At 40.2% G+C, this 25,996-nt stretch overlaps 1 protein-coding gene across 6 annotated transcripts in view; it reads right to left on the bottom strand.

Moving 5' to 3' along the window:
• Positions 1–25,996, bottom strand: part of NBEA (neurobeachin) — an 848,497-nt gene that overhangs the window by 255,305 nt on the left and 567,196 nt on the right. For all 6 annotated transcript variants that reach the window (XM_073341812.2, XM_073341823.2, XM_073341834.2 and 3 more), the window contains one exon: positions 4,074–4,217. In XM_073341812.2, coding sequence (XP_073197913.1) covers positions 4,074–4,217 — 144 coding nt within the window. The remainder of the gene's footprint in view (positions 1–4,073; positions 4,218–25,996) is intronic.

Here is a 25,996-nt window from a genome sequence, read left to right as displayed (position 1 = left end):
TTCCCATCAGAAAATCATTTGTATGGACAATTCCCAATCAGCTCTTTCCATAACATATGAACTTATGAAGAGACAGATAATTTACTCCACTCTTAACTGTGTTTGCTCTGCTAACAGGAATAAAAGGTAGCAAGCTTACTTTAGGGTATGTCTACCCTGCAATAAAACACTTGTGGCTGGTCCTGAATGTAAATGTTCAGTCTTGGGCTGGACCCCTGGCTCTGGGAACCTCTAGATTTGCCAACTTTCTAACTGCAGAAAACCGAACATCCTTGTCCTGCCTCTGCCCCACCCCACGGCTCACTCCATCCCCCTCCCTCCGCTGCTCATTTTCACTGGGCTGGGAAAGGGTGAGGGAGGGGATGAGAGCTCCGGCTGGTGGTGTGGGGATGAGGGGGCTCTGGGCTGCGGGGGGGAGGGAGGAAGGGGTTTGGAGTGTGGGAGAGGGCTCTGGGCTGTGGCAGGTGGTTGGAGTGAAGGAGGGGAAGGGAATGCAGGCTCTGGAAGGGAGTTTGGGTGTGGGAGAGGGTTCCGGGCTGGGGTAGGGGGTTGGGCTGTGGGGTGGAGGCGAGGAGTTTTGAGTGTGGGAGGGGGCTCTGGGCTGTAGCAGGGGGTTGTGGTGCAGGAGGTGTGGGCTCCAGAAGGGAGTTTGGGTGCAGGAGGGGGTTCCGAGCTGGGGTAGGGGGTTGGAGTGCAGGAGGGGGCTCAGGCCTGGGGGTTGGGGCGTGGGAGGGGGTTCGGGCTCCAGGTGGCGCTTACCTCAAGCAGCTCCCAGGAAGCTGCCACAAGTCTCTCCAGCTCCTAGGTGGAGGGGCGGCCAGGGGGCTCTGCGCGCTGCCACCACCTGCAGGCACTGCCCCCACAGCTCCCATTGGCCACGGTTCCTGGCCAATGGAAGCTGAGGAGCTGGCACTTGGGATGGGGGCAGCACATGGAGCCTCTGTGGCTCCCCCTGAGCTGGAGGGACATGCTGGCCACTTCTTGGGAGCCCTGCTGCGGCCAACCAGACTTTTACGGCCCAGTCAGCAGTGATGACCAGAGCCACTAGGATTCCTTTTTGACCAGGTGTTCTGGTTGAAAACTGGACATCTGGCAAAGCTAGAACTCTCCCCCTTGTGGGGTCTCATATCCCAGACTCTAGCCCAAGCCCAAATGTCTACACTTTAATTTTACAGCCCCACAGCCACCTCACCTGGGCCAACCATAGATGGTTTCTTGCACTGTAGATATACCCTAAGTCACTAACGCAAGCAGATATGTCTCTGGGTACACTTCGGTGACAGGTGTAGAAAAGGTATAGACAAGGTGTAGAATTTTTACAGAAGAGAACCATACTTCAGTTTTTTCGAATTATAGAAAGAATGACTGGCCTTGCTTCTGTGGGGTCTGCTCTTGGCAGGGCTGTGGGTTATAATTTTTCTCATGCAGAAGAATAGCTAACTGTTGTCTTTTTTATTTAGGTTGCTAGGACTTGTGTTTTGGAATCACCCTGTGAGCATGAAGATCTTAGGAAAATAGCTTTCTTATCCAGTGTAAAATCATGCAGTAAATAATTCTAGGGATTGGAGGAGCTGACACAGCCCCAGGAGGATGTTTTCTGACAATTAACTCCTACATTTATTTTCTCTCCACTTCCCTCGCCCCACCCCTCCTACCCTTAACTTAGTTTCAAGGATTTGGGTTAGTTTGAGGGTAAAAATGAAATGATGGGAGTTTTTTTGGTTGGTGTGTGCACATGCATGTACTGCTGACGCATTTCTTGCCACTATTTTCATATGGTCAGAAAGCCTCCCCTATAGTACATGGTACAGCAGCATTTGTCCTACTAGAAGTGGCAATTGCAGAAAGGAGACTAACTAGGAGGTAGTAATACTTCTGAAGTCCCTTGATGGTGCAGCTGAGACACTACCTGATATTATACAAGAGGCCAAAGATGATGGGATCCACTTTTTAGAAATGGCACTGACGTGTGTTTGTGACATTCAGATTTACTTATGGAAGTGTCTTGCAAGCATTCAGGCAAATTTCTGACATTCCTAAAGCAGATTTCCTGGCAGTGTTTAAGATGTTAATTTTTACCAATATCCATAATCCAGATTTGAATTATATAGGGCAGGGGTTCTCAAACTTCATTACACTATGACCCTATTCTGCAACAAAAATTTACTACTCAGCTCCAGAAGGGAGGACTGAAGCCTCAGCCTGTCTGAGCCCCGCCTCCCTGGGAATGGGCAAAGTCAAAGCCCCAGGGATTCAGCCCCAGACAGGGGGCCTGTAACCTGAATTGTGTCACTCAGGGCTGAAGCCCTCGGGCTTTGGTCCCAGAAGGTCTAAGACAGCACTGTCGACCCCATTAAAATGGGGTTGCGACTCACTTTGGGGTCCCAACCCACAGTTTGAGAACAGCTGATATAGGGAAAGAGCTAAACTCTTAGGGAGGAGGGTCATACTCATCTGCATGTCAGAGACCAGAAACACAGGACCCCCTCTGAAGTGTCAGTTTCTTAAAGAAGGATAGGACCATGAGGCATGCCTTGCATCTCAGTATTTTGACTAGTAGGGCAGTGTCAAGTATGTACAAGAGCCTACAGTTTGCAGAGGGATTATAGGGACTTTCAAGATGCATAACAGCTTTATCAGATTACCATGCAGGTTCAATCAACATTTCAGTATAACTAAGTACTGTAGCCTTTAAACCATAGAAATTGTATATAAGTATTTATCTGGGGTGTATGTCAAAGGTGGAGCTTGATAGAGAGGTCTCCGACCTTTCTCTGCTATTAAATGAAACCTACCAAAGGAATCTAGATTAGGCTATCACATTAGTTGTCTAAACTTACTATTTTACCAACGTGAGAAAGCAAGGTGTTCAGTGATGGGCACAAAAATGGACATCTCTAAACAGATCAATATTGAATTGCCATACTGACTGTTGATGATTATATTGTTTATTAGTTGGTCCCAACATGAGTACTTTTTTATAATTTAATATCAAACCGCTAGACTAACTTCATTCATTATTTTTTGTCATTCATGCATGACCTAATTTCTGACTTCAAATTTCCACTGCCTGTGACATCAGAAGGAAGTACTGGAGTAAGGAGAACTTAACTTTAAACCCAGTGATGTTTCAAGTTTCCTTCAATACATCACAAAATCCACATTTCCCCAGTCATAGCGCAAATTAACAAATATATCTTCCATAGTAAAATTAATCGTTTAATACCCATACCTCATTCCAGACACATTTCTCATATTTTCATTTCACGTGAGACAACACACTGGAGCATGTATTAACTCCCAAAGTGTCATTATTTCATATCTCTTCCACAACAAGTAACATGGTGCTTCAATGCAGAACATACAAGAACTCACCGGAACACAATTCTAGGAATAAATCTAAGACCTGACCATTCACCACCACTCCAATGGAATGTGTTGATAAGAAAAGTTCTACTCACTCCCAACTTGCATTCTGACCAACAATGTTCATTCTTTAGTTGCAACTTCACCCCTTTTTAATCTCTGCTTAGTGCTTGCAGCCAGGAGGCCTCCCCTTTCCCATCCTATTACTGTGGCAGACAGTATATGCTGCTCTACAGTCCCTCTGGTTTCACTGAGAGGTGGCTGCAGGGTTGAGTGCAGGAGCAGAGAGACCTCAACAACCTTCCTTGACGTAATGAGAGAAGTGACTGTGAAAACTGGGGAAATGTAAATACACTGACTTAAAAAAACAAATTCTTTCTTCCTTGTTTCAACCGTTGTGGTCTTCTAGCAATTCAACAAGGTGCAGTAGGAACAATGCCCAGGGCTTTGCTTAACCCACACTGCACTAACAGAAGACCATTGTAGAAGGACTTATAGCTTAATTACCACTAGTTACCCCAAATCACAGTAATAGAACATCTACTGGACCCAGAATATAAGTAATCTGTTCTCATTGTAATTGTGGGCACTATTAGAAGTCCATTAAATTACTTTCAACACAGGGCACTGGTTACAGAAGTTAGAAGTTAAGATTTTTACATCATCGATTTATTGATACCATGTTAGTGATAAAAAAAAAAAATTACCTGCAAGGTTGTCAATCTCTTTCTCTTGGAGCAGACTGACAGCATCATCGTCCCCTTCCAGCATGAGCTCGGTTTCTGCATTCTGATTCACCACAGTCTGACTTCGGAAAGTTTTCTTTGACTTTACCACATCTTCTTCAGTGCCTAAATACAAGTTAAAAATATTGTGAACTTAGTTGAGTGTTTATTTTTTGTATAACACGCCAATACATCAACTATAGTACTACCATAAGTCCTGTATATTAAAAAGAAAATAATAACGTTTTTTAAAAGTACTTATTTTAAAAGGTAGAACATTTGAAAGAGATAAATTGTATGAAACTTTTAGCAAGGATTATGGAAAGTGCATCTTCAGTCTGTCTTTCTGAATAAACTGTGACTTTGAAACAGGTTTTGCTTTTTAAATACTCTTTCCTTCTTTTCAATAATTGATATTTTGTTTGTCTTCTATATTTCTCCTTCAGCTTCTCCGAGTGGGGGTGCACGCAGAAGGAGCTGTTCTTTCACTTCTAGAGTCCTGCCTCCCAGTACCTCCCAAATACAGTACTGACCAGTTCCTCTCTGAGTGAAGAGATGCTGTTAGGCATTTGGAACTTCAAGGGTTTCTTCTGATTTGTCTGTAATTATTTCACTAAGTCATAAGCAAAGGAGGGACAGGATGGAGGAGTGAGAAACAAAGAGGAAACATTCAGCATGGGGTAGCAATGAGAAGTGACCATTTCAAGTGTCCAAGACAGAGACAAAAAAGGAAAGGTGAAAGGGGATGGTTTTCTTAAATTAAAAAACAAAACAAAAAAGCCCAGCAAAAATCTTGGTACCAAGAAGACACATACCAATTACAGATTGTGTGTTTCATCCCTTCTTCCCTGTCTACATCCATTTTTGTCTACTTAAATTGGCAGCTTTTCAGAGCATCTTACACTTTAGAGAGGCACATAGTAATTTTATATAGTGCTCAAAAGTGTGCTAACTAATAATAGCTTGGTTTAAATGACAAAATTATAAAGGTGATTAACTCTTCTCAAAACAAATATAGAGATATTAATAAAACTTACTTGAAAGAACTGGAGATGGCTAGTCCAGACAAAGCATGCTTTACTCTGGTACCCTGTACATAACATTGTGAGGCCAGCAAAACAATTCTTTCACAATTTGAGACAAATCATAAGTCTTTTTTCCCCCCAGAGATAACAGACTCATAGCAGTTCTCAATGCCAGTATGCTTTCTGTTACTATCCCCCACTTTTTCACAGGAAAATTAATAAGAAGGTTATATATCATATACATCCTCACTTATCTTTATGCATCTCCACCTTGGACTCCTAGATATTAATCTTAGTAATGAACCTACTGTTATTGATGGAGACACGGGAGTTACTAGCTTCCTTTTGAGTGTTTAGCTCTGAAAATGTAACCTCTTCTTTGGGGTTTTCTATCTAAGGATTATGGCACCCAAAACAGTTATTAATATTAATGTACTGTATATCAATCTAGAATTTAGCATTTCCTAATTTGGTTGTCAGAACTAAGAACCAACTCTAAATTTCTCTAGGTGTAGTATAATTTAGACATTTGTTTCCTATTTGGCTGGATCTTTTCACCCACGGCACTGACTTTAGTGGGCTCAAGATTTCACCTTATAATTACTGGTATTATTTTAAAGTAGATGTAAGGTGATGGGATGAGAATCTTGAAGACTGAAGTCCACTGTTCATCCACAGAACAGATACAGACCAGGCACCAGAAGCATGTTGCCTCACCCTAGATTAGAGAACAGCATCTCTAGTTTCCATGTTCTTTCAATTGCTGCCATTTCTGCTGAGATTGTACAAAAGGGTCTCAATTAGCATCTACTACAGTGATAGTTTTTATGATGTCGCCAGAGCAACTGGAGCAAGACCGTCAACTCATTTTGCATAGGCCACTTAACATCTACCAGATGGCAACAACTTGCTGTTACTGCTGACCTGGTTTAAATTTGAATCAATGATCAAAAGGTGAAAGGCTTCAAATATCCAGCCACATACTACAATTTTAAAAATAAAAGTCCACAAAAAATGACTAGAGACAGAGTTTGGAAAGAGGGAGTAATGTAATACAGTAGCCTATCTAGTTTAGGTCACAAGTGCACTGAGTGTTAAGAGCTAAATTAGAACTTTGTGTATATTTGACCCTATCATAAGACACACAATTTAGCATCACTTGCCACAAGTAGTCTCTGCTTTGAAACATCTTAGTACTGGCGTAGTGACAGTGCTGTAGACCATTCCTGAGATGAACTGACAGCATGGCTGGAGGAAGTGTGCACAGATTGTTTCCCCCCTCCCCCCCCCGCTCTTCCTGGCTCTAGTTTATGTTATAAAAGCCTCTCACTTTCATAAGAACGGAAATTCTCCAAAAGTAATAGTTGGGTATAATTGCAGAATAATTCCAGTTCACCAAAATCATTTATTTATGTGTGAAATTATCATCTCATAAATCAGCAAAAGTGTACTGCTGGTACCACGAGAACCTGAAGGCAAACCTCAGAAGCGGAGGCTGAAATCTAGCTTATTTTAACTTGCCTGTCACACTGCTGGCAGTTATCTTGTTACAGAAATACTACAATACATCAACATAAGAAATGTAATGTAGTAGAAGGCACTAAGTTAGTCTGGCAAATTTGGATCTCAGCAATTCAGATAAATCTTTCTAAAATCAATTTTGTTTTACAATATTAAACATACATTTATCTATAAGAAATATAGCAAACTGAGCTGCTTTGGTTTGATAGAAGCTGCTTTGGATTGTCTGTTCTTTAAATTTATCACTTTGTTGAGTGCACCTTAGTTTTGCTGTACTGTACCAAACATTTATCTAAATGAAACTATATGAGACCCAAAATTGCCCTTCAATCACTATATCCTTTATGAATTAGAGTTCCATTTATCAAAATTACAGCAAGAAGAGGTAAGGTCTCGGAGGGCCGTCTCATTACAAGGCTTGTAAACACTGTCCTTACAAAGAAATGGTTTAACACCTAACAAATCAAAAACTGATTGGGAATAGAATTTATTTGAGATCATCTATCTTCAGAAGACTTGCCGTCTTGAGAGCACTTCTTGGCCTTTCTACCCATTCATCAAGAAATTAACAAGCGAATACCACAGACCACCAGATCTCCTTGGATCCTGAAATGTAAAATATGTTTAAAACAGATCTGTCACAGATGTTCTATTTTTATATTCCTGGGATGACTTCAAAAGGCCCTAAAAATAAGAGAGTCTCTCAAACTAGGAGTAAGAAGGAAAACAGCTTATCTTTAAAAGGAGACAACAAACTGAATAAAAAATTACTTGGCATGAAACTATGTTTCATACAGTTAGCAATGATATAAAAAGAGTGAGGAACAAATGAATAGTTTATATATTATATGTCAGCATTTTAGTAAAAATTCGAAATATTTTTATCATAACTTTTTTCAAGCCACAACAAAACTACTGTGTAAAGAAACTAACTATATTATTCCCTCATTATAAGACAGTTCTCAGGAGACAAAGAATTTGTGTTCTAAAGATACTCTTTGAATGAGTAGGTAGCTACAATGCAGAGACTTTATATTAAAGTAACTTTTTAATGAGGTTCCATTGGAAAACAGATAATAAAACAAATTAATAAAACAAACTGTTTTAAAGTATGGCAAGAATTTTAAAATGTGGATGCCCAGAATTGAAGTCAACAAAAGTTATGGGTGCTCAAAACCTTGGGTAATCAGAGGGCTAATTTAGGGACTAAATATCAGTTTACATTGCAATTTTCAATGACGCCAAAGGAAAGGAGGTACTCAGCTCTCACTGAAGTTTAGTGAGAGTTGGATGATGTACTTTCTTAGGCCAGGTCTACATTTTATTGCATGTCAAATGTGGGTGTGAATGTGAAGCGCATCAGCACAGACACTGTTATAGAGCAGTGAAAGTTTTGGAGTGCCACAAAGAATATTATTGCAAAGCAAGTTGTTGTGCTGTAGTTTCATACGCTGGCTTGCTATGCAATAACTCACCATGTAGACAAGCCCTTAAGCTCCTTTGAAAATTCCAGCCACAGGATTCTGGATTCAGCAGAGCATTTAATCTTATGTTTAACTTGAAGCACTTGAGTAATCTCATCCCTATTCAGAAAAACACTTAGACATGTCTTTAAGAATACGCTTAAAGTCCACTGGCTTTATGTGCCCAAATATTCTGTTGAATAAAGATGGAAATACTAAAGTACTTCAAGTTAAACATGCACTTAAGTGCTTTGCTGTACTGAAGCCTGGGTACCTATCTCTAGGCACCTAAGTTTTAAAATTTTGGCCTAAATCCTTATATTTAAATCCTTACATGAGGTTACTGCAGTTTCATGTTTGCATAAAGTGGATATCTTAAGAATCATATCACTCAAAGAAAAATGAAAATTAACTTACAATATCAGTTTTTCAGACAGCTATTATTTAACCAAAAATCCATTTTTGTCATCCCAATTACCATCTTGGGTATTGTTCATAAATGTAGAAAATTAACATTGTTAAAACAACAAAAGGTGGCTTCCTATAGTAGTTACACTATACATAAAAACAAGCAGAAAGCTCATTTTTTTAAAAAAAATCAAGAATATGGAATCTCCCCCACTCCCAGGAAAATATACATGCTTTATATTTCTGAAAAGCTGCAAAACTACAAACTGCAAAGTCAAGAAAGTTTTTTTTTTTGTTTTTTTTTTTAGGTTTTTTTCATTATTAAGAATGGGGATCAACAACTTGGGAATCCCCTCAAAATAAACATCTAAAAAATTCTAATGAATGGGAAGACATGAATGTCATAAAATAGATACAGCCTCTATAAACATTCCATGTAAACAATGAAATGTAAAATATCATATCTTTCTTCCTTTAGTAAATCATCTATTTTGTTTGGTTGCAGAGATTTTTATTGTTGTAACATCTGTATTTTCCTGTTCCATTTTCAATAAAACTAGTAAATTCCAAGTTAGATTATTCTAGTCACAGCAGATATTACATATTAAGTTAACTTGTTGAGTTCCAAGCCTCAAACAATGTCTTTCTGGAATAGGGTTGTCAATCCTCCAGGATTGCCCTGGAGTCTCCAGAAATTAAAGATTAATCTTGAATTAAAGATTATGTCATGTGATGAAATCAGCCAAAATTGGCAACCCTATTCTTGAATAAGATTTAAACATGTATGTGAACATAACTTGTGGTTCGTTACAGGGAGTACTATAATGTTCAGGATAAATGCAAAAGAAAAAGTTCTGAAGTACATATATCACCCGCTGCTTATTATCTATTAAAACAGAGTATTTTTAAACAGACCTAATTTTATTTTAAATATAAAGGGAAATATTATTAATTTTAAGAGAATTTTGCTTGGTAGCTATGGTACTAGCAAAAGGAAACTACTGCTTCTTACAAAGTTGATTCCACAGTTTACTTCAGTGAATTACAGATAAGACAATTTATGCAGAGAACTCTCTTTCATCTTTGAAGAGGGTTGGCAGGATGGAAAGTTAACCCCATTTTAATGTTACCTAAATGTACTGACAGGAAATTCTAATGTTTCCAAACATCTGGAAATCAGCTTCATGGGATGGTGCTCTTCTTTTATTTAAGAATGTTTTTTCATATATTGTCTTTTACAGCTTTATGTGGCTTCTAAAGAGCATTTTGACAGAAGTAGTCTGTCCACTTTACAGCAAAATGCTGCATTTAATTAAAAAAAATCTCTTTTATAGAAGGTAAAGAAAAGTTTTTGTGAACTTCAGCTCCCCTGGGAAACTTTCTAAAAAAAGGGTGGTTTTCCTCCTCAAAGTGCACTGACATGTAATGCTTTGTAAAACACTGCTTTTTGTTGTTGCATTTTTATTCTCTAAAATGGTTTTTAATTTCTAATTAAACAAGGGAACTAAGGAATTAGTTCCTCTCAAGGGATTATGTCATATGTGATGACATAACCATGACATGATATCATGAGTAAAATATAACAAATCTCATAAGTTTGAAAGACTTTGGCAGGTACATTGTAAGATTATTTCAAAAGCAGATAACATAAAAATGGTAGATAACATTTTAATTCTAAGCCATGCTCTGCAAGATACATGAACATATTACAGGAAAAGCTTCAGAGTGTCAGTGCAGAAGTGCATTTTTTTCCTGATTTATATATTACATAGTTGAGAATCCTGCCTTCAGTAACCATATTCAAGAGATTAGCTAGGCATTGGGGATCATTGTGGGGTCCAGGCTGTGGAGCATAGCTACTTAATAGCCCATTTGCTCCACTTTGCCAAGACCAGTAGGACTGGCGAATCTCCATGCTCACTATCTCCCATACATATTAAACCCTGCTGTGCATTTATATGCCTGGAGCCCCTGGGGAGCTGGATTGATTGCATGTAAAGGGTGTGATGTGCACTCGTGTGCATGGTCACAAAATTTGCCCTCCTCTTTTTCCTCACCAGATCACCACTTGTTGTGCTACAATAGGGCCCTCCATACTGGCAGAGAGGGTTAGGATTTGCCCATTAGGGTTATTATATTATCATAATGTGTTTCTGAAACTTCGTAGCACTGACTGACATAGAATTATTTCCTGGGAAGACCATAATGGTGACTATTCTCAAGGGAAGCCTGTATCTTAATAGGCTGAAGTTAAGTATTGCCACAGGAACTTAAATTATATTACACTTTAATGATTAAACATATCTGAAGAAATGAGGGAGAAAAACTATCTGGACATGAAAAATTATTGTATACTTATTATAGATACTGCACTCTTAACAAAAAGATAAATTTAAAAATATCAAATTGTTTAAAAAAACCCACACACACAAAAACTGGTTTTAGGATACCACAACAGACAAAACCAGAAGGCTTCACAAAAAAGTTTGTCCTGCTTTTTTATAGCTAATAGCTTATGTTTTCCTCTTATCCTCTAACAGTAATATACCATACTCTTTGACACTGTGTAGTTTGTAAATTAATACTTTATTCTTACTGTAGCGGGGTGGTTACTCACTCTGACCCTGATAGAGTTGAGGCCACCGCTGGGAGAGGGCTGGGGCTGTGGGGAAAAACCCAGGCTGATTAAGGGAGCAGCCGCAGCTGTGGCCAGCTCAGTCAGGCCCAGCTGGACCCTATAAGAGGCTGTAAGCCAGGAGCCCAGCTAGTATGCCTCTGCAGGGAGAAGGGCCTGGCTACAAGGTGCCGAGCAGGACACCTAGATTAGAGCAGGGCTGGGGAAAGGCCAGAGGAGCTGGGAGCTCCGGCCTGGAAAGCCTCAGGCTGAATAGGTGCAGGGTTGCAGAGGTGCAGCCCATGGGTAGGCGGAGTCCAAAACCCCCTTGCCTGTGATGAGTGGTGTATACACTGCAGTCTGCCCCCGATACAAGGGGCTAAGTAGGGACTGGCAGTAGCCCAGACTGAGGGGAGGTGGGGTTAGAGGGAGGGGGTCCCTCTGGGTGGGGAGACCCAGAACCTAAGAGTGTGGGGGTACTGCTGGGGGAGGCAGCACCCCAGGGAAAGGGGCACTGGGTCCTGGGAGGGACATGGGGGCCAGAGGTAAGGCGGCTCACCGGCCTGCAGAGGGTGCTCCGGTGGCTGGACAAGCTAATTCCTGATGACTACCAAAAGGAGGCACCGCTGGGTGAGTCCAAACACTTACTTATATACCACTTTTTCTTCTGTCAAACTCAAAACCTTTTACTTTAGTAAGTTCATATCACCATTGTAATTATTACTCTTGGGAAACAGAGCTGCAGAAGTTAAACAACTTGCCCAAGGTCAAAATCAGTGACTTGTGTACTCAAATGTAGTAGATTATTATTTATTGTAAAAATTATCATAAGGAAAGTCATAACATTTGTATGCAGTCTTATAGCTGTGATGTTCCCAAGACATTACAGAGATAGAGAGAGAAGGAGGTTGACGGAATGTCTTTTATTAGATCAGCTTCTGTTTGTGAGAAGACAAGCTTTTCAGCTCCACAAAGCTCTTCTTCGGGTCTCTGTGTAAGCTCAAAAGCTTCTCTCTCACACTAAGAGAAGTTGGTCCAATAAAAGATATAACTTCCATCACCTTGTCTTCATAATAATATTTAGCATTTACATAGCACTTCTGTCCACAGATTTTAAAGCACATTACAAAAATCGGAAGGCATTTTTATCCTATTTTACTGATGAATAAACTGAGGTATAACTGAGGTTATGGGCCTGCTTTGCAGAAGTGATAAGTATTCACAGCTTCCATTAACTTTAGCTCAGATTGCAAGTGTTCCACACCTCTGAAAATGAAGCCCTCACTGACTTGTTCATAACTGCATAGTTGAGTAATGACATCTGGAAATACCCAATTCAGCGCATGCTGCAACGCATTCTCAGATATAAGAGAGCAGAGCCCCTTATTCTACTTCCTGGATTTCTTTCAAGATCATCCAATATTTGGATTGGGCATAGAATGTAGTTTGTCACTGGAACTTCCACAGATGGTATGGCTGAAGAATAAGCCCATATTGTACGTAACTCATGTCAGTTACAAACTAATATAATGTCTTACATAACATAAGAACGGCCATACTCTGTCAGACCAAAGTTCTATCTAGTTCAGTATCCTGTCTTCAGATAGTGGCCAATGCCAGGTGCTCCAGAAGGGATGAACTGAACAGGTAATCATAAAGTAATCCATCCCCTGTTTCTCATTCCCAGCTTCTGGCAAACAGAGGCTAGGGACACCATCCTTGCTCATCCTGGCTAATAGCCATTGATTCATTGACCTCAATGAATTTATCTAGTTCTTTTTTGAATCATGTTATAGTCTTGGGCTTCTCAATATCCCCTGGCAATGAGTTCCACAGGTTGACAGTGCATTGTGTGAAGAAATATTTCCGTTTGCTTTAAACCTCGACTGTCAATTTAATTTGACCCACCTAGCTTTTGTGTTATGAGGAGAAGTAAATAACACTTCCTTATTTACTTTCTCCATACCAGTGATGGATTTTATAGATCTCTATCATATCCCACCTTAGTTGTCTCTTTTTTCCAAGCTGAAAAGTCCCAATCTTAATAATCTCTCATCAATGGAAGCTGTTCCATACCCCTAATCAGTTTTGTTTTTGTCTTAAAATTAAACCACTTTGTGTACACTGTAGTCTAGTAAATTACAGATAGCATTAATTTTTTCTGCTATTTTAGGGATCACTTAGAATTGTCTTAAATTATTAAATATTACACTTAAGAAAATTAATTTCAAGCAATAGAAACAATATCCCTAATTGTGCTTGCAACCATTTTACGAAAACTACAGTAACAACTAAGAGGAAAATAACTACATAAAACTAACAGTTATTGCTCAGTGGAAAGGACACCAAGGACACTTGCAAGGAAGAGAATTGGATCAATATTAACACGATTTTCATTTCATGCTTCCCCAACTCCAGTAAGCTGACAATATACTCTGATTATGTGAACTGCCTGCAAGTAACATAGAAAAGGTTATTAGAGCAAGAGGTGGAAATGAAATGCACTTTTTATATTGACAGGTCTGCTAATAGAGTGTACTGATTTTCAAAGCCATGCAATGCATTTTCATAATTTTGGTTTTGACAGCAAAAAAGGAATTTCATTTATTCCTAATTCAAAATATTCGTATGTAAGCAAAGATTTCTTAAGAAAGACCACCAAAGAGGGTATTCGTAAATAGCAAAATACAATTAAAGTTAAGAGAAAATGTGACTGAATTTAAATGTGGTACTACATAAGTATGAGAGGTAAATATACTAATCCTCTTAATGTGAGTACTGAAAAATGCATTCCATGCTTTTGAAAGAGAATTTGATAAAATGGGTTTTCTAAGATTAAAGATAAATGGCAGATGTGAAATCCTTCAAAAACTAAGTTTGGATTTTGCCTTGATGGGCTTTAGTTTAAATATTCCAAACTCAAAAACAAGCACACCAGCACATGTGCTGCAGAAAAAATGTGCATTCTGTATCTTTATCTGCCTTCAGAACATAGGGACTCCAGGTCAAAGTCACCAGAGTTGTACCCATTTATGCCAGCAGTTAATGTGACTTGCTGTTAACAAAGCTTATAAATGAAAAGGAAAAGTTGCTCAACTTGGGAGATATAAAATTTAATATAAATAACTTCAACCCCCCATTTTAGAAATATCAAAACTTAGTACAGACAAATAACTTCATGATAGTACTGGTCATAGGGTTGCCAGGTGTCCGGTTTTCGACCGGAAAGTCGGGTCAGAAAGGGTACCTGGCAGTGTCCAGTCAGCACTGCTGACCCAATACTGAAAGTCGGGTTACCTGCAGTAACCAGCCTCCACACCTGGAGGGGCAGTAAGCACAGTAGCTACTGCTGGAGCCTGGAAGAGCTCACAGGAATGGCTCCAGTGGAGAGAGGTAGTGGCAACACCCTCATCCCTCCATCCCCAGTGTGCATGCCTCTTCCTCCCCCATCCTGCCCCACTCACCCCTCCATCCCCAGTGTGCATGCCTCTTCCTCCCCCATCCTGCCCCACTCACCCCTCCATCCCCTGAGCATGGTTCTCCCTGTCCCATCCTCCCCATCACCCCCCACCCCTGAAGTGTGGCTCTCCCTCCCCTGCACTGCACCATTCACCCCACCCCTAGAGCCCTGCTCAGCGGGCAGGGGGAGGGGGGTAGAGAGGGCACCATATGACTGTGGGGGGCGGGGAATGTAAGAGGAATGGGGGGAAGGGCCTCAGGGGAAGAGACAGAATAGGGGGCAGGGGAGGTTCTGCAGCTCAGTGTCCAATTTTCACAAATTAGAAAGTTGGCTATCCTAGCTGTGCAGTGCCATGTGAGAAACATGTTTTGGTTTCAGTCCTGGAATCTCCCACTTTTCCAGTACTACCGATCCCCAAAGTTCAAGAATTTTGAGTGTCCCACCCCCCAAAATGAGACTGCCCCAAAATAATGATAAAAAAAAAAGATTCAACTATTTTTCCACTGTCTTCTACAGTTTTTTCGCGTCCCCAGTGCATGTGTGACAATTACTGCCAGCTCTCACAAATGTTTAGTATGGCAATTTTCACCTTTACTACAGGAGATGTCTGAGATCCCATCAAGATCAGGGCCCCATTGTGCAGCACAGAGAAAGGGACAGTCCCTGACCCAAAGAATTTATAATGCACTGCAAAAAATGGTAGTGACTTTATGATGTGAGAGCAGGGACTGGAACTCACCAAACATCTCCTATAGATACTAGTAAATATCCATGAGATGGGAACAACTTTTAATCTCTACTGTGGGTAGGATTCAAATTGGTGATCTACAGGTGAAAGGTGCTCTAGCTCATCAGCAATGCCTAGTGGCATCCAATAATTGCAAATGTTGCACCTTCAAGAATGAGGTTTGCTCTCTGGAAAGATAAGTTTATCCAAGTGAGTTCTGACCTTTTGGGAACTTACACAAGCAGGGTCTCTGCTCTTTGGACATACACAAAATCTCTCTTAGTCAGCTACACTTATTCTTAAAGGGACAGCTTCCATTAAACAAATGCAAATAATAAAATTAGAATAGTAAAGCAAACAGCTCAATATGCAGATTCACTTTTAAATATGTTTTGCAATATAAAATCATTCCAACAATAATTCTATGGTCCTTGCACTAACTTTTATACACAGATGCAAATTTTATTTTCACTCTCACATAGGTCATCAGCAAGGTTTGACTCCACAACCTTCTGAATCCACAGTACAGTTCATTTTTACTTCAACTACAGCAGTAGCTTCTGGGAGAAAGCCTGTTCTTAGCCTCTGCATGGGCCAGCACATACAGGGATGCACACACAGAGCCAGTGCTGTTGTGAGACAACAGAAGAATGCTGAGCATCAGGATTCATGGTTTCTATTCCTGGCTCTGAAAGCAGTTTTCTAGAAGTTAAAGAGAGCATGGACAAATATAAAATGTCCCTGTCTGGGACTGAACCCAGGACCTCTGTAAAGGCATGAGCTTCTAAAGAACGAGGGCTGAAATCATATCTCACCGCACTCAAGCAGTGTTTTGCTATTGACTTCATTGGGACCAGGATTTTAATCCAGATCTCTTAGCACAGAAACAGCAGCAGAGTCATAAACCTCTCTATGTGGTCTAGTTGCTAATGGGTCACACTGTGTTAGCATGAATTATAAAATCACCTAATTTGATATGTTCTTTCAAATGATGTGTGGCAAGTGTACAAGATTTGGCTCAGTTGTATTATAGCCCTGGGTTCTATTCCCAGCTCTGCCTGAAGTGACCTTTTGCACAGTCTTGGTTTCACAGTCACCTGTGAAATTGGTGAATGGTAGTTACCTTACAAGGTTTGAATCCTGGGCTCATAACAAAGATTGTTAACCACAAAAATCTTAACTGCACAGAAGTCTTAGTAGCAGTCAGAATTGGGATTAGGGGTTTGATTTACGATATCTTCTCCTAAACTATAGAACATTGTTTGAGTTTCTCTCTGATTCTCTAGTTTTGCTTTCCAGGAATCACAAGAAAGATTCAAACTTCTCATGTTATTGTGAAACATCCTTAAAAATCTCATTATTCACATTATATTCACAGGAGTTGGCAAGACCACTTTCCAGGCTGGCTGGAAGTGAGATGCTGTTGAGACAGCATGCTCAGCTGTTTGAAGAGAGGGATTGAGTGCTTTCTTGGGTGGCAAAACGAAAACCAATGAAAAACTCTTCAAGAGTTGAACACAGTTCTCTAGCTAGAAAAGAATGACTACTATAAAGTCCAGGGCCCTATATAAATAATGGGTAAGAGGATACCTAGGTATATAAGGATAGAGAAGAACTGCTGTAGAAAAAGCCAAATCTTAATATAATGTGCATCATATTAAAATAAATATGTGTTTTGAAATATGCATGAGATGTTGGCTGATAGATCTCTGTAATAAAGTCTCTTTCCAAACACGTTGGCTAGTGGTGTGTTTCAGAATGTTTCCTTAGAAATAGACATTCCTTTTAGTAAGTACAAAACATTGATAACCCCTGGGTGCTTCTGAATACCATAAGTGTATAATCTCAGCTGAAGAAAAGCACTTTGCTGAAACACGTAAGCATCTGATTTGTCCCACAACACTGCTGGCTTTTTGTGAAGCAAACGTAATACCATAATACAAGTGGTACATGAAGTAAGGTACAGATCTTGAAACTCACTCACTTGTGTAGGTATGCAATGCCCAATGAGCATATATGTGAGCATGTGTTCCAAACAGCAAGATGGTATTTCCTATGTACTTTTGTTCAAATCCTACTACTTTTAGTATCCCATAAATATAATTTGAACTGGTATTGGTTTTGAAGTAACAGAGTGGAAACATTTAGGGTGGGAGGGAGGGGCAGAACAACAGTCACTTCTTTCTTTGTTAAAAATAAATATATTAGCCCTGATTCACAGTTCCTCCATTTCTTCATTCTGTGCAGAGTTGTTCTGTTAGTTTTTTGTCAGCTGAGAAATCTCATTATCCAGGAGAGATTTCCCAGGGACTGTTACAGTCCAAAGTGTGTGTGTGTGTGTTTTTTTTTTTATGCTACTGGAGCAATGTAAATGGGAAATTAGGACTTGTAAACTGAAACCACTGAGTCGACATCCATACTGTGCCTCTTAGAAGCAAAACTCACAGCCCAAGAGGAGTGGGGAACTAAGGTATTTTTAAGCCATTATTATATGCCCTCCTGATTCTAAGTAGCTGTCAGAGCTGCAGTCCCACCAATGACATACTCCTCCTTCCCCTGCCTATCCTCTCTAAACCAGGGTTTGTGATGATGTCCTCTGAGGACAGCCTGCTGTGGTCTTCCTCTGTTCCTGTGCCAAGGGAATTCTTTCTCACTCAGGGTCCCTTTTTATACTCTGGCCCCTTTAACTGGCATAAAAGGGCTAAATTTTTCTGTAATGTTGTATGCATCAGGAGCATGGTATAGGGAACAGGGAATGGAGCTAGTAACCTTACATTTTTTGTCTATACCAGCAGGCTAGAAATACATTCATGAGACCCCACGAGCTCCATCTGATACTAACTGTATTTGATGGGCTTTGTTCTCTGTTATTAAAATCAAAACCTTTGGGGATGATTTGGGCCCAAATAGTGCTTGCTTAATCTTCCTCCACTCAATCCAGCTAATTCAGCCCCTGTGTCCTGTTAACACACCCATTCATATAAAGCACTTCTCTACAGGAAAACCCCTCTAGGTGGAGAGTTTTCATCCTCCATCTGAAGCAACAGCAAAGGTAAAACCACAAACAGGCAAGAAAACAAACAAAACCCACCTAAAGAGCAACTGAAACATTGCAGCCAACTCGTTAGTAGAATGAAAGATTCCTGCAACCAAGTGGAGGAGGAGATGAAGAAATGGGGGTGGGGAAAGGAATTTTAAAAATTGTTAAAACTGAGTAGGGGTGCTCCTATTCTACCGTCAAACTGAGTTTTTAAGCAGAAAGATGGGAGGTGTGAAGGGCAGATGGAAATCAGACTCTGAAGTGCTACTCAGAGCCAGCTGTGAGAAGTGTGCAGGATGTCAAACTCCCACTTCCAGAACACTCTCCCAAAGCATCTCTATGGAGTGCTTTGTGCACAGAACCTTCTCCCCAGGCTTAATGACTTCTATATTTGCTATTCAGCAATACAACTGAATGCAAAGAACAAGAGTACACCCCATACAATTTTAAACACGTTTTAAATCACAATGCCTTATTCTTTTTCTTTGCACACAAGCGATCCATGTTGAAAAGAATGGAAGGTGTCATGGGTGTGTTTGTGCATACACAGTGGATGCGGAAGGAAAAGGATAAAGCAGCAGCTAGAAGAACGATGAGGCTGTTCATTGTTATTGGTAGTTTTGGTCCTTTAAGAAGTTTCACATTATATTTATATTTGCTTTTGGGTATTTTTTTGTTCCTTTTGCACATTTTGGAGTTGACTTGATTCAGCTGAAGGAAGTCAGAAGCAGAGGTGGCCATATCATATGCTGGCAAAAAGAATAAACATTCTACAAAGTGACATCTATTATAGAAGCCAAGGGATAGGTTAAGGCAGAAGGTATCAAAAGGTATAAATTTCAGAAGATATCAGAGGAAAGGCATGAAACATAAAATCAAGATATTTCAAAAGTGATTTGCAGTTTTGACATAAATTTTGGATATCTGACAAGACCTGAACTTTGGATAACAGATTCTGATACATAAAGCTTGGAAAATCATTAAAGAAATTTGCAGATTTGCTGGACATTTAGTAATGGGCAGATATAACTTCCTGATTCAAGGGATGCAGTATATTATACTGCTGATGGGGCATTGACCATCTGCACCAGCATCCTCTGTCCTTGCACTGCAAACCTAATCCTTGCCCACTAAGGAGGGAGAAGCCTGAAGAGTGAGCCTGTCCCACACTTACCCTGTATCAGTGGATCTTGTCCCACAGGTCTGGGCTTGGCTTCCCACTCCTGTTCTATGGGGTCACAGCACTATTCAGGATTCACCCCAAGGTCAATAGAATCATAGAATATCAGGGTTGGAAGGGACCTCAAGAGGTCATTTAGTCAAACCCCCTGCTCAAAGCAGGACCAATCCCCAATTAAATCATCCCAGCCAGGGCTTTCTCAAGCCTGACCCTAAAAACCTCAAAGGAAGGAGCCCTAGGTAATGCATTCCACCTAGGCCCTAGGTGCCCTAGCCACCACCGCCCTAGGTAACGCATTCCAGTGCTTCACCACCCTCCTAGTGAAAAAGTTTTTCCAAATATCCAACCTAAACCTCCCCCACTGCAACTTGAGACCATTACTCCTTGTTCTGTCATCTGCTATCACTGAGAACAGTCTAGATCCATCCTCTTTGGAACCCCTTTCAGGTAGTTGAAAGAAGCTATCAAATCCCTTCTCATTCTTCTCTTCCTCAGACTAATCCCAGTTCCCTCAGCCTCTCCTCATAACTCCTGTGTTCCAGTCCCCTAATCATTTTTGTTGCCCTCTGCTGGACACTTTCCAGTTTTCCCACATCCTTCTTGTAGCATGGGGTTCAAAACTGGACACAGTACTCCACATGAGGCCTCACCATAGAGGTGTCTAATAGAGGGGAAGGATCACATCCCTCAATCTGCTGGCAATGCCCCTACTTATACAGCCCAAAATGCTGTTAGCCTTCTTGGCAATAAGGGCACACTATTGACTCATATCCCGCTTCTTGTCCACTGTAACCCCTAGGTCCTTCTCTGCAGAACTGCTGCCAAGCCATTCGGTCCCTAGGATGTAGCAGTGCATGGGATTCTTCCATCCTAAGTGCAGGTCTCTGCACTTGTCTTTGTTGAACCTCATCAGATTTCTTTTGGCCCAATCCTCTCATTTGTCTAGGTCCCTCTGTATCCTATCCCTACCCTCCAGCGTATCTACCACTCCTCCCAGTTTAGTGTCATCTGCAAATTTGCTGAGGGTGCAGTTCACGCCATCCTCCAGATCATTTATGAAGATATTGAACAAAACCGGCCTGAGGATCCATCTTTGGGGCACTCTGCTTGACACCGGCTGCCAACTAGACATGGAGCCATTGATCATTACCTATTGAGCCCAATGATCTTGCTGGCAAGAATACTATGGGAGACCGTATCAAAAGCTTTGCTAACGTCAAGGAATAACACGTCCACTGCTTTCCCCTCATCCATAGAGCCAGTTATCTTGTCATAGAAGGCAATTAGATTGGTCAGGCATGACTTGCCCTTGGTGAATCCATGCTGACTGTTCCTGATCACTTTCCTTTCCTCTAAGTGCTTCAGTATTGATTCCTTGAGGACCGGCTCCGTGATTTTTCCAGGGATTGAAGGAAATACATCTAAAGTGGGGAGCTGACCCCAGCCCAATGGGACATTAGTCACTACTGCGGGGTGAGTATGGGGCAGGGTCACTCCCCAACCTATCCCCAAGTCTCCCCTCCACACTTGACCAAGAGAAGCATATGTTTGTCTGTTTTTACAGCCCTGGTTTCATGATTTCTGTGGAAACAACTGAGCCCATGATCTTACGCTAAAGTTATCTCTGGCAGTTACTGAGAACTAACCATAAAGTAACTATGAAAATTCTTGTGCTTCGAGTGGCTAATAATTTCTCAGGTAAACACAGGAAGTAGATTTTTACACTTTACAGTTATTGTAAAGTAACCTGAGAGTGCTTCTGTAAATCAGGTCTCCTTAGCTAGTCAGAGTACAGGAGCTTCCATAATGAGAAAAAAAAATCAGTATCACTTTGAATATTTATTGTATTATATTATGGTAGGTTATCATTCCAAAGGAGATCTTCATCATGGCAGATTGAAGTATTGAGAATATAGTTAAGAGTTTTTTGGGAGCTAGAAATCACTAGGAAGAGGTTTGTGGCAACATCCTGTGTATTTTTTATTTAATTATTGTTTCAACTAAGATCTTGCATTGCTAATCTGCTTAATAACCCCTCTTGAAAAACTTTAGACTATGACTGGATCTAGGTTTCTTAAAAATAATTATATACATGAAGCATCCTCGTATATATGATAATTTTTAATGGAATTCGATTACAATGTAGTGTCTTTCTTAAAATTAAATTGGGAAGAAATGTATTGGAAGATTATTTGGAGAAGCAGTGGATGGCACTGTTGGGCTATAATATAAAGCTGCAGATGCAAATCTCAAATCACAGTATTTCAAACTAATGCACATATTTTATATTGTACTTCAAGACATACAATTTAGGCTTAAGATAGTTGAATTTATGTTGGACATAACTAAATTCTCCATCTAATTGTGCTAACATGTTTAGGGGATGATGGATGATGAATTTTTGGTTGAAAATATGAGAGAATCAGCAAAATTCTTGAGTCCAATATTTTGGCCAGGGTAGCTTTATCTATATTAAATTGGGGAACTGGCTGCAAACAAAAAGACTTGGTTGATAATTGGACTAATGGCAGCAAAAAGTCAGACTGAGAAAATGGAAAGACAATGCTGCTCCAACTGAAGCGGAATGGTTTACATGCCTGTCTCACATGGCTTCCTCTGTAATGATCACATTTAGATTGAAGAACAGAGGGGACTTATTTGATAACATCTGGAAACCTTTAATGCATTAGTACTACTACTATCACATACATATTTTAAAGTACTCTTCATTGTAATATCTAGATTAGTATCTACATAATATCTGCCCATAAAGCAGATGCTACTCCTTAAAACTGCTTGTAAGTGTCATCTTGTACTTGTATATAGGTTAAAACTAAGCATGCATTGCACTACAGATTTTCTTTGTAGTCATTAGCTTTTTGCTTTTTCCTTTCTTTTATACATGTATAAGTGCAATGTTTCTTAAATAATTAAATCAGGATTGGAAGGCTCTTGGGCCATAGGTATTTCTAGTGGCCAACATTTTTTGTATTGTGTGTGTTACTATTTTCTTTAGATCAAGCACTAACCTATCTTGAAAAGTGGCTACCTAAAACATTTCTGTTGCTTGTACATTTAGGGGAAAGACAAGTATGAATTATAAGAAAAATCTGATTATCCATCAACAGAATGACATCAGAGATGTTTTAGGAGGACCTTGATTATATGAAAATCTATTCTGTACAATATACCTAAAATTGTTCACGACAAAGCTTTAAAGATATTTGGATGGTGTTCTTTAAAGTATTTTTCTCCTGAAGATTACATTCTTAACCTCAGTCAATTGTTTCTTTTTTTGTTTTGTTTTCTGTCCATGAAAAGTACTAATATAAAAGAAAAGGCTTGATAATAAAAACAAATTAGTATTAAATATAAAAGCTAAATTAAGTTGTGTCAGCCTCGGATTTAATATTTCTTTAATTCATGTTTATTAAAATATTACATACATTTCAAAGTTTGAAAATTGTTAATGTGCTGTCTTACACTGAAAATTGACTCTAAAATGGTGTTTTGGAGATCTGACTCCACAACAAATCTGCTCAGTTTACAAATAAAATATTTTTTCTCCAATGCCTGCAAACTTGATCAGGGATCTGACAGTCAAGTTGGGTTGCACAGTATAATTCTGGAAGAAAATGGAGTTTCACAGCTAAAACTGAAGTCATAACTTGGTCTGCCACATCTTTACTACTGGCAATAGATCACTCTCATTGTAAGTAAATGCTTGCTGAATGTAACTGTAACTAGATTTTACCTATCTTGTGAGGATGTTACTGAGACCTTTAGCTAGAGATGATGCTATATCACATACCTTTAAATTTGCTTTTAATAATGTCCAATTTATCTAAGAAATTTGCTTTCTCTAAGACATTTTTTGAATTTAGACTGTCATTGGCTATTCTCAGAGACAAGAGGAAGAAACATCTGTTACCTGAAGAGATACTGAAGGCAGGTAATAAGGTACCAGACCTGGAGCAATAAGTGAAGATGTGAGACTGAAGGATGCTCATTGCTAAAAAGTGCTTTCAAGAGACTGACTGCAATCAGAAAGGGGCTTGAAGAAACTGTAATGATTGCTAGGAGTGGCACGAAAGGAAGCCTCAGGTTACAATTTTTCTTGAGTAGCTGAGATTAAAATGTTATAGGGATGGACAATTTACAAAGCAGCTTTCCATAGGCAGCCTAGAAGTTGCTCTGAACAGTGGTGGCATTTTACCAACATTTTTACAATGCTACAGCAGAGCAAAAACAAGAGGTGAAAATCTTGACACTTTTGGGTAAGGGAGGACAATTAAAATAACATTTAGTTTCTCTGACAAGCCAACTTGCAAGAGCGTGGAACCTCAAATGTGGAGTGCCCAGGAACTAGGGGTGGGAAAAACAGCTCTCAGATAGTCAAGGATAGACATGGACTCAAAAGTCCAGGCATTTGTTTTAACAGTGGAGCTCCTGAAGAAATGAAAGCAAACTGATTTTCAAGGATTGAACACATACAACCCTCACTGAAACTTTGAGCATTGGTGACAGGTCTCAGAAAAAGCCATGTATAGGTAGCCTCCTTCAGCTAGAACAACTCTTGAAATCGGGTCACTTTTATTTAGATGCTTAAATATGAATTAGAGGCCTTGCTTTTGTCACACAGGTTTGAAAGCTGTTGCCATATTGCTCATTTAAAATACAACCACAATTGCACTTCAAAGGTTGGACATATAATTGGCAGGTTTTTCATTCTTGGAATTCATGACCCATCATTGTGACCACTATAATCAACTTAATTGGCCAAGTGTTCCTGAGCACAGACAGTAACAGGGGTTCAACACATTTTATACAAATGTTCAGATACTTGGGCACCAATCTATTCATCTTTACTTTCTCTAGTGCAGGCTGCAAGTATAGTCTTTGCTGGACCTGGTCTATTAATTTTGTAATGCACAACACCACAACTGTTTGTGGAAGTTAAGCTTTTGGGGAAGCAGCCCTAAGAGCTTGAATAAGCTCCCTATTCTGCTCTTTAAATGTCCTTTAGGGCAGTACTCTGTTTCACAGTCCTAGCTGGGTACTGTAGTGGCTCATCTAATCCTGCACTGTTTGCAAGCTATTCAATTAACTGTATCAAAAGAGCAACTTCTTACCACACATATGCTTACCAGGTACATATGCCATCATATCTGCACACTAAATGACAGAACTTAGTGTTTACTGCTTTTCACTCATGTTAGCACTGCAGAGCCCAAAAAAGTATGGGGGAAGGAGATGGATTCTATTCTCTCTTGTGCATTACTTTTTTTTTTAGCTAAGACTCAGTTAGTTCTACCTGTGCAACTCCATTAGAGCTTCAATTTAAACAAAAAAACTTTCAAGTGTGAAACCAAAACCTCACTCAGTATTGCCAGCTATTGTTAATTCAAACATGCTGCATTACATGCATTACAACATCTAGTTGGCAGCCGGTGTCAAGTGGAGTGCCCCAGGGGTCGGTCCTGGGGCCAGTTTTGTTCAATATCTTCATAAATGATCTGGAGGATGGTGTGGATTGCACTCTCAGCAAATTTGCGGATGATACTAAACTAGGAGGAGTGGTAGATATGCTGGAGGGCAGGGATAGGATACAGAGGGACCTAGACAAATTGGAGGATTGGGCCAAAAGAAATCTGATGAGGTTCAATAAGGAGAAGTGCAGGGTCCTGCACTTAGGACGGAAGAACCCAATGCACAGCTACAGACTAGGGACCGAATGCCTAGGCAGCGGTTCTGCGGAAAAGGACCTAGGGGTGACAGTGGATGAGAAGCTGGATATGAGTCAGCAGTGTGCCCTTGTTGCCAAGAAGGCCAATGGCATTTTGGGATGTATAAGTAAGGGCATAGCGAGCAGATCGAGGGACGTGATCGTTCCCTCTATTTGACATTGGTGAGGCCTCATGTGGAGTACTGTGTCCAGTTTTGGGCCCCACACTACAAGAAGGATGTGGATAATTTGGAGAGAGTCCAGCGAAGGGCAACAAAAATGATTAGGGGTCTGGAACACATGACTTATGAGGAGAGGCTGAGGGAACTGGGATTGTTTAGTCTGCAGAAGAGAAGAATGAGGGGGGATTTGATAGCTGCTTTCAACTACCTGAGAGGTGGTTCCAGAGAGGATGGTTCTAAACTATTCTCAGTGGTAGAAGAGGACAGGACAAGGAGTAATGGTCTCAAGTTGCAGTGGGGGAGGTTTCAGTTGGATATTAAGAAAAACTTTTTCACTAGGAGGGTGGCGAAACACTGGAATGCGTTACCTACGGAGGTGGTAGAATCTCCTTCCTTAGAAGTTTTTAAGGTCAGGCTTGAGAAAGCCCTGGTTGGGATGATTTAATTGGGAATTGGTCCTGCTTTGAGCAGGGGGTTGGACTAGATGACCTCCTGAGGTCCCTTCCAACCCTGATATTCTATGATTCTACGATTCTACATGTCTTATTCTAATATGCTAA

This window comes from Lepidochelys kempii, chromosome 1 (genome assembly GCF_965140285.1).
Source record: "Lepidochelys kempii isolate rLepKem1 chromosome 1, rLepKem1.hap1, whole genome shotgun sequence".
Lineage (NCBI taxonomy): Eukaryota > Metazoa > Chordata > Testudines > Cheloniidae > Lepidochelys > Lepidochelys kempii.
Note: the sequence above shows the minus strand (reverse complement) of the source record. Positions and strands in the feature narration are given on the sequence as shown.